General features: G+C 43.8%; 1 protein-coding gene across 1 annotated transcript; it reads right to left on the reverse strand.

The window, feature by feature from the left end:
• Positions 1-7,960: 7,960 nt before the first annotated feature.
• On the reverse strand, positions 7,961-8,704 carry LOC133789408 (uncharacterized). Its single transcript, XM_062227249.1, has 2 exons — positions 8,200-8,704; positions 7,961-8,096 (listed from the first exon to the last, which is right to left on the reverse strand). The coding sequence occupies exons 1-2, from the start codon at positions 8,599-8,601 to the stop codon at positions 8,079-8,081; spliced, it is 420 nt and encodes a 139-aa protein (XP_062083233.1). The 5' UTR covers positions 8,602-8,704; the 3' UTR covers positions 7,961-8,078.
• Positions 8,705-10,302: the final 1,598 nt, after the last annotated feature.

Raw genomic sequence — 10,302 nt, forward strand, 5'->3', positions numbered from 1 at the left:
AGCCAAACTCGCAAGCGCGAAGGATGCTGACACTTTGAGCATTGTGCCAGTAGAAAGACTGAGTAAGCCGAGCATACAAGCAGCTGAGTCCAGTATGGAGATTCTAATGGAGGATACATGGATGGTGCCTTACTTGGAGTATCTGACAAATGGTACGCTGCCAATAGATAGAAACAAAGCCAGAACTCTACAGAGACGAGCTGCTAGATACATACTGGTCGATGGCGTTATGTACCGAAGAGGATATTCAATGCCACTACTCAGGTGCGTTACACCAGAAAAAGCTAAGGAACTCATGAAAGAGGTGCATGAAGGCTTCTGCGGAGATCACGCTGGGGGGCAGAGTTTGTCAAAAAAGATTCTAAGGCAGGGCTACTTCTGGCCAACGATGAACGAGGATTCGATGGAGTTTGTACGAAGATATGATAAATTTCAAAGGTTCTCCAAGATTCCACAAGCGGCTCCAAACGAATTGAAACAGATGCAGAGCCTGTGGCCTTTTGCAGTATGGGGGATAGATTTGATTGGATCCCTACCTACAAGGAAAGGCGGTGTAAAGTACGCAGTCGTGGCAGTTGATTACTTCACCAAATGGTCCGAAGCTGAACCGCTCGCTACCATCACGACCAAGAAAGTTCTCAACTTTGTTATCAAGAACATCGTCTGTCGATATGGTTTGCCTAGAAAGATAGTTTCAAACAATGGGACTCAGTTTGACAGCGACTTATTCACCGATTTCTGCGAAAGACATGGAGTCATTAAAAGCTTTTCTTCAGTCGCACACCCCCAGGCGAATGGGCAGGTCGAAGCCGTGAATAAAACTCTTAAAGACACCCTGAAGAAAAGACTTGAGGAAGCTAAAGGAGCGTGGCCAGAGCAGTTGCCTGAAGTCCTCTGGTCGTATAGAACGTCTCACCGAACAGCGACATGACATACTCCATTTTCCTTAGCCTATGGATATGAAGCTATGTTACCTGTCGAGTTAGATCCCCCCTCACATCGGCGTTTGACTTACGACCAGAGCCAGAACAGCCAGCTAATGATGGAGTCCCTAGACTCAATCGATGAGATACGAGAGAAATCTCAACTCCGAGTTGCTGCATACCAACAAAAAGTCGCCCGGTACTTTAACTCCAAAGTTAAAGAAAGAAAATTCAACGTCAGTGACTTGGTGCTACGACGAGTTTTCTTAAATACCCACGACCCTACTGCTGGAGTGCTCAGACCAAATTGGGAAGGACCTTACCAGATTGAAGAAGTCCTTCATCCAGGCACCTACAAACTTGCACGCTTAAACGGAGATCTCGTTCCACGTTATTGGAATGGAGAACACCTGCGCAAGTATTATCAATTAACATCCCTTTCTAAAGGACTGGCTTGTAATAATTTTTTCTTTTTACAAGTTTAGCAAAGAGGGTTAGCTGCACTATGTGGCTAATCGCTCGTATATGTAAGATTCTATTTCAGAATCACTCGTAAAGACATGTTTAGTCCATTTTTAATACGAGATTATAAGGGACTGTGTGCAGCCAGTCATTCTTGCCAACCTTTGTGAATTTACATTTACAAGTATTTGTTCATTACGCGTGTTGTTTTGCTGTATTACAAGTATCATCTTTTCACACAAACAGAAATGTTCGAACAGGTCATGGTCAAGGCAAGTGACCAAGGACCTAAAGCTCCTCGATCACTTGGGGGGCATATAAGGCACATCGATAGCAAAGCATACCTGCAAGGTATGTAAACACATGAACAAAATGAGTGAAAGCATGCTAGAGTACTTAGAGTATTTTTCAAAATTTATGTTTTGTTAAATCATGCCAAAGTACTATGCTAAGTTCGGTCATACGGACAAATGTTATAATAAATAAAAATATTATAACATCATGCAATCTTTTACACCGCAAGTATCATGGCTTGGATGTAACTGTTCAAGTAAAAGAAAAGATTTACTGCCCGTGCAGCAAATTCAAAAAAGAAAGTATTGTCTTTACATCACGACCCGTGGGTCGTGTAGTCAGAAAGAAAGAAAAAATAATGGAAAAGTTTAAGAGGCATTTGGGGCCGGAGGGTCCTGGGTAGCATTCTGGGTGACAGCATCCTCAGCAAAAACTTCTTCTTCAACACCAGCCAGGCTTGGGGAAGCAGGAACCCTCGCTCTTGCCTCCTCTTCAGCCAGTTGGGCAGTGCAGCGAGCCAACTCGGCAGTCCTGACGTCTTCCAAAAGATAGCTGAAGTCAGCACCCTGATTGTGTTTCCAGAAGTTGTAGAAACATCGGAACGTCGTCCTCTTGTACCTTTCCAGATTTTTGGAGTTGTCAAGCTCCAGCTGCTTCACTTTGCCTTCAAGAGTGGCAATGGCCTCATCCTTAGACTTGTGCATCTCTTCCAACCTTTTGATTTCACGAAGATGGGTTATGCTGGAATCTCGATACTACTGCCTCGACTTTATCGCGGCCTCCTTCGCAGCTTCAGCCTCTGACAGCTTTGTCACCGCAGCATCCCTCTGTTGGACCATCGCCTCCAACTCCTTGGCGTGCCTAGCCTCTGCAGCCGAAAGCTCTTTGGCTGCCTTCACCTGATACCTCTCAATGGCCTTTGCCCGAGCCTAGTCGATCGAGGCTTGGGCACGGGTGCGAGCAGTGGTGGCAGACAACAAGGCCTGTGAATAAAGGAAAAAGTTAGAGCCTGCCGTGAAGAATAAAAGACCAAGACTTGAGAGACAAAGAAGTACTTACGCTGGAAATTTCGTTCAGGGTCCTTTTCAGGATCAGGTCGACCGACATGTTTTCAGCCTCAACCATGGCATCCTTAACACGGTCATTTTTACCAATGTGTACAAGGCGCTCCTTGGCTGATCGAAGAGCGCGGTTCATGAGTTTGGCCCCGAGAGCTTCTTCACGAGTAATTGGCTCTCTGGCAGGCGCAGCCGGAGGATTTGGCGGGGCAGGAGGGGTCTGCCGCTCAGACGGAGTTGGAGGATGGGCAGGAGTTTGCCCAGTTGGCGCGTCCTAGGGAGGGTCTTCTGTTCGACCCTTCTTGGCTGGAGGACCTCGGCTAGATTCACCAGTTCTCCTCTTAGACCTCCGCTGAAGTTGGGGAACTTCCTCTTCCTCCTCAGCCTGATACATGTAGAAAATGTTGGGAGTAGCCATGTCTGCATGTGAGTAAACACAGGAAAATGATAAGACAAGAGGCAAATGAAAATTTATTACACAACAGAAAAGAGGTAACAAAGTGAATACCCGAGCTACAACTACTGGTCGCTACACTATTGACTCTATTAGTCATATACTCATTATCTGGCCTTCGGGGATCAAGAAACTCTCGGACGGGGTCTCGAAAATACAGAGGAAATGGTCTTCAGGAATGATAAAAGCTCTGGTTTTTAGGTTTTCTTGTGAAGACGATGGCGTGCGTAAAAAGAAAATGAAGACTTCGAAGGTCTTATATAAGTTTGTCTGTGGCATTAAAAGGATGTAATCATCAGTTTCCCTTTTTTCAAAGTATGGGGAAGCGGGATGGCCGTCGAAATCATTTCTGGGGAGCCGAAAAGATGTGATTAGACAGAAGTAGGTCACTCTTTCCAAGAACACACGAAGGGTTCTGACACGTCAGGCGGGGTTACCGAAGAGTCGTTCATCCAAAAGTTTATTTATTGCTCGTGATAAATAAACTTGGGGGGCAAATGTTATCCAAAAAATTAGCATTGATGATGTGGCAAGTGATCCCTGGACACGTGGCTGACACCTGGGAGCGTTCTGCCAGAGTATCGACCAGAAGACGCATTAGAAGCAGTCAGCGGCCCAGTCTTACCTGCGACCAGGCTGGTCGATAGTTCCGCATACAAGGCAACATTAATGTGAAGATCTTTGTAAATCCTGAATTTATCTCACACAATCTCCTGAGTATCCGATTATTCAGGGAAGAATATCTGTGACAATCTTTTGTAATCCCCCGTGAGCCTATAAATAGCAAGAGATAGCTCAAGGGAGGGACTTTTGGCTTTTGAATCATTTGAGACTATAGTAATTCTCCTAGCAATATTGTATTGTTCTTCAGAGATAAGTGAAACTCATTGAACCCTTGTTCTTTGATCACTCCTTTGATCCTTAGATCAATATCAGTTTAAGTGGACGTAGGTCATTACTAGATCTTGGGGCCGAACCACTATAAAATACTGTGTCTTATTTACTTTTGCCATTACGTTCTTCTCATTACATTCATTCATATCAAGCATATTCTGACTCCGTGTCAGTTGGCCAAATCTTGAGTCAACACAAGTTTTGAAGAATAATAATAATTTATAATTAAAAGTGTGAACAATAAATTATATTTATTTGAATAAGATACTAAAAGAGGCTACGAGAGTAAATGGAATTGAGAAATTTGAAGAAAAAATTAATGAAGTGTGAGAGTTTGAAATAATTAAACTGTTTAAAAATGACAATTGTAAAAAACAAGTATTTGTAAGGGAAAATAAAAAAAGTGAGCAAATTTATGGAGTGATGTGAAAAAAGAAGTATTTGTGGCCATTTCTGGGATTCGTACGAAGTGCTCATACTACCTTTTTTAGAAAAACCAATTTTCATAATTAAACATCAACTACAAGCACCGAGGGCATAAAAATCAGAAATGTATAATTACAAAAATTATAATGGGTTGATGTAACGCCCTAACCTCTAGGGATCGTTACGGTGCACATTGCAAACAGTGCTAAACTCGCTAATTGAGTTATTTGGCCATAAATGTGTAACTAAGTATGATTAGCGGTTTAGGAATTAAAATTTTTGGTTAAGATATAACGTTTCACTAGAACGCTTACTGTATACATTGGGATCCCAAAAATATAATTTAGAGGTTTATTATAAGAAAATATTTACAACCAGCCGATCTAAGCGGCAAAACAGGGTTTAGCCCTAGTTCCTTTCCTTCAAACCTCGGCCATGGCAGTCGAGCAGCTGCATATGTACACATCGTCACCTAAGCTCTCAAACTCAAGAATGGTCCAGCTTTCTTTTGCCTTTACTTGCCCGTGAGCCGAAGCCCAGCAAGAAAACTTAATATGCTCATGAACAATCATATTATGATATCAAATCATATATGGCATGCCTAGCAAACATAGCTTAATTCAACCATGCAAATAAACTCAAACAATGCTGGGGTATCAAGGATAAGAAATCCTGCCCTTCTGATTGGATGACTATCAAGTCAATCCTAATCAGATGAGTGTTTCAACACTTGAGGTTCTGGTAAACCATACTGAGTGACCAAGTAGTCACTACGGGGCTCAACACCCAAAGCCATGCATATGATGATCAAAATTATCATACAGAGCTTATAGCTCTGAACAGATGAGTGAATATCACTTTGAGGTTCTAGAAAACCATACTGAGTGACTGACAAGCAAGTCACTATGGGGCTCGGTGCCCATAGCCATGTAACGAAATAGTTACCTGGGCTTTCCTACAATGGCTCTAATCAGATGAGTGACTGATAGGTAGTCACTAGCTTAAACAGATGAGTGACTGCTGGGTAAGCCACTAGCTTAACAGATGAGTGACTGATGGGTAGTCACTAGCTTAAACAGATGAGTGACTGTTGGGTAAGTCACTAGCTTAACAGATGAGTGACTGATGGGTAAGTCACACAAGTGCTTTTAGTTTTCATCGAACTTGAAGTCGGTCCGGCATTAATGCTCTTGTTGAGTCATCTAATGCAGAATGTCGATTAGATCTAATCTTTATTGGCTTGTGTTGAACACGCTAAGGCCGTCCTGACTTATGAGTCAGCACTGTGTGACCAGTGCCCAGTACCACTGCCGAACCTGACTAATGAGTCACAGCTTCACAGTTGATATTGACACCTTTGCCAATTCTGACTAATTAGTCAGTGTCATGCACAAGTAAGCAATGCTACCAAACATATGTCATATGTTGAATATTCAAACGTAGGGCATTCAGCATGCTTACTTAAGAGTTGCTAGCACCATTATGATCATGCACAAACACAGAGACTTAAGCTCCGATCAATCTCATAGTCAATATTCATGGCATGCCCTAATCATATGTTTCTCGTGCATCACACTTAATCATCCAGCATGCCTCAATAATAACGATATGCAAATGAGCAAGATTGCTAAGCATTCAATATGCTATCAATGTTTACATTTAAGCATCCAACATGCATCAAGAGCAACCATGCATGTCACATATGGGGTGCAGTTTTCTTACCTTTGATCGAGCTAGAATGAATAAAAGAATGACATTTTAGAACGATCTGACTTTAAGTCCTTCAGCAGTCACCTAATCATAACCAAATAAGAGACACCATCAATAAAATAAACAACATAGGTTCCCAAACCAATATCTAGCCTCTGGGACATCAATCCAAACTAATCCAAGTAGTAGGAACAATCCTGAGGCCTAAAACTATGCTCCCGGGGCCAAAACACTCAAACGAGCTCAAACCTGTCCAAGGGCTGCGGCCCTAACACCTTGGGCTGTGGCCCCCAGCCACTCTAGGAGCAAGGGCCGTGGCGCCCAACATCAAGGGCCGCGGCACCCAGCAAGCACAAATCCTCCCACCTGCTTCTTCGAGCTAGGGCCGCGGCACTCCAAGAACAGGGCCGCGGCCCCCAACCCAGAACATGCCCAAACTCGATTTTCAACTTCCCAAATCCTTCAAAACATACCTAAACATTACCAAATCATCAAATCAAAGTTCCCAAGCTTCCCAATGGTCCAAAACCATCAAAACCCAAGGTTCAAACGAACTAAAAACTCAACGATTCACAAAATCTAATTCAAAGCTTAGAAACTCTAAAAACTCAAAACTTAGATTACCTTCAATTGGGTTGTTTTCCGTAAAATCCTTCGGTTAAGACACTTCTAATCTTTACTAGGATCGCTATGCCTCGATCCTCGCTTGATTCCGACTCCTAGAACTCGAGATTTCTTCAAAAAGGCTTCGAATGGTAAAATGAGCTAACGAAGGAGAGAGGAAATGTTTTCTAACGTACGGTTCTATCTGACAAGCTACTTCAAGCTTAAGTAACCTCAAATAAAACCTAGTGCTTGGGATCCCAAAAACACCCCCGAGGATATTATAGTCAAAACTTCCAGAATTTCCTCCTGATCTCAAATACTCCCAATTTATCTTCAAATAAACATTCTTATCACCCAAAAATTGACCCCGTTATGGCAAAACCGCTAATCCATTATATATGATTATCTCATGCCAAATAGCTCGAATATATCTCCATAATGATGGGATCTCATTCATGAATCACAAAATGCACCCAAATACACAATTATGCTCTAAACAACCCAAATTGCCAAAGCAGTTTAATAAACAAATGTGGACCCACATGCATGTATATAACATCATATTATAATATAATTCACATAAACATGCACATATTCATTTAATGGCATAATTAAACAAGTATGGCCCTCCTGGCCTACTAATCCAACCATTAAACTGCATTAAGGATTTTGGGGCATTACAGTCAAAGATCATGATGTTGGCCTCAAGGGTTAGATGTCTCTCCAGCTGTAACCCCTAAAGCCTCTGTTGCTTCCTCAGCTTCGAGCTTAGCCTCTTCCTCCTCGAGTCGAGTCGAGCTTGCCATTTTTCGAGGAATTCGGTCTCCAAATTAGCAAGGAAGCTAGTGTCAAGGTCGGGGTTGTTAACCCAAATTCGGTACATCACCATGTCAACATCGCGATCCTTTTTGGTCTTAAACTCCTCAAGAAGACGAGCCTTCTCACCCTCGATAACTTCAAAGGTATTCTTCTTCTCCTCTTCCAGCCTGGCATTTAGTCCCCGAACCTCATTGATCTTGGAGTTCCTGGCCTCGACCTCCTTCAAGGTCGCCTCCAACGTCAATTCAAGTTTGGGGATCTTCTGGACCTCTTTCAAAGCGGCCTCCATCCTCGAATTGAGCTTGGAAACCTTCTGAATGGTCGCATCCCTTGCTGCAACCTCCAGCTTGGCTGCTTTGAGATCGTCCTCCAGCTTCAGCTGGGCGTCTCTAGCCTCCTGCACAAGCGCTCTGCTCGTTGTATCCTCGTTATTCAACATGAATTTTTGTGCTAAACGAAGGATATGAATGCATACACACAAAAATAAACACAGGTCAGCAAAACACAACATAAGTTAGTACAGAATAAGAAGGTTAAAGCAAAAATAACTAACCGAGGAGAGAAGCTCGCCACCCTTGTCAAAAAGAGTGTTGGCATCTCGGAAAGAGGTCAGAAATTCCCATTGAGGGGCCCCGAGGTGGCTGATACTTTGAACCATGCAAGTCAAAGTGTCAGAGCCCAGGTTGACTCCGTGAGTTCTAGCTGTACAATTGATCACGAACTCAGGTACATGAGTTGAGATTGATAGGAAGTACTCCCGCACAGGAGCCTGGCCTTTTCTTGTTGGGGCTGCAGGGATTCTCTGGATCGGTTGGGCAGCAGGAGGAGCCAGAATAGTTGGAGGTGCCGCGAGCTCGGTAGCTTTATTCGATCTGACCTGAGAATTGGGTTCGGTAGCATGAATCGGACCCAGGGGAGCCAAGGCCGAAGGGACCACCTTAGTCTTTCTGGACATCTTGGAGGGGCTACCTCATTTCTGTGAGGCTATTTGGCGCTTGGTCGCCTTCGAGGCCATAGGCTTGTTGAGCACGTTGTCCAAATCTGAGTTCGTGTCACCTGAAAATATAAAAATTGCACATGAGTAATCGAACATGAGTTATTAAAAGAAACAAGACTCAATAATAATAGAAACCTAACTAGTACTCTCAACTGAGCTTGAGCTCGGAGACTAAGAAATTCCCCTATCTTCGAACGACTATGGGGGAGTCCCCTCCCTATAGGTGGGGGATAGTCTTGAAAGGTCCCTATAGTCATTATTCCAATATTATACGACTATCCCATCCCAAACTTCGTTTAGGCTATACATAGTCTGGTATTGTCCTAACCAACTATCAAACCTACGGACTCTAAGGTTCACCCTTGACCACGTTAAGAAATTATTTCTAGGGTCTTCGCACACGAAGATCACGTCAGGCTTGTGTTTAAGCATTGACGGAGACCACATGAAGTGGTCTAGCACAATTTTACCTCAATCAGTCAAGCTTGTTGAGGCCTCGTCGTGGGCTTCATTGCCCGAGATGGCTCATTCGTGATAACGGGTGGCAGAGGCACGGAATTGCGAGCCCAAGGTCCTCCTCCTCGGGGGAAGCTTAGCCATGGGGATTGGAAAATCTTCCCACCTCTGGTATTTTCGAATCCACCGAGATCCCCGAGTCATCGGTGGATTCACTTTTGCCTAAAAGGCCACAAGCTTGGAGCTTGTCTTCATGGAGAATGCAGGTCAGGGACCTTCGACCATAAGGAAGCTGGAGAATGGTTGCCTTGTATTCCATCATAGCTTTTGATGGAGTGGGGTGGTGGAAGTTGGCTTCAGGCAAGAATAGTGTGAATATTTTGAGCCTGACTATTCAATGAAAAATGGATAAAAGTGTATTGAAAAACTTATGGGTGCGTTGGAAGGAATAAAATCGGGAAGGAGCGAACCCATCCATCTAGAAGAATGTGGTCTTGAAGTTTGGAGGATGGTTTGAGATATTCTCGAATAGTCATTTCTCCTACGGATAGCTCGATAAGTAGTAGAAGTTGTCTCCTCCACGAGCTCGAGAAGGGTTGATTTTGAGGCAGAAGAGATATAATATCTCTGGTGCCGAAGACCCTTCTTATTTCATCTCATGGTACAATGACCTGAGGGCTAACAAGATCCTAAAAGAGTTGGTCTGGAGTTGGAAGGGGGCGAGTCCGACGATGTCCAAGAAATCCTTGAAGTAAGTCTTCAAGGGTAACAGAGCCCCAATCCTCATATGCTCGCAGCGAGCTTGACTTTAAAGTCAGGATTGCCATCTCCCGGGGTGTAGCAGCTCCTTTCATTCGAGGTAGTCAGGCGGTACATCAGTGTACCAGAGAGTTTAAGGCCATGATAGACCAGTAGCTTGGATATATGGCTGGTGGACGTGATTGAGCTCCAATAGTGCTCAGCCTCGAAAAATTTCTCCTTCAAGGTGGGGACTGAAAGAATTTGGGAGGTGGATGGATGAGCTGAAGAGTCCTCTATTATGGTAAAAGACAGGACACCAGGTGGAAAGGCGACTGTAACTTTAAGCTTGGGGTCTAAGGGAATAGGCCTGATCTTGGGGTCTAGGTCAGGATAAGCCACCACTCGGAGTCTCTTCCTCTTTTTCTCTTCGACCTCGTCTATCTGACATCGAAAGCGGTCTCG

Source organism: Humulus lupulus, chromosome 7 (genome assembly GCF_963169125.1).
Source record: "Humulus lupulus chromosome 7, drHumLupu1.1, whole genome shotgun sequence".
Taxonomy (NCBI): Eukaryota; Viridiplantae; Streptophyta; class Magnoliopsida; order Rosales; family Cannabaceae; genus Humulus; species Humulus lupulus.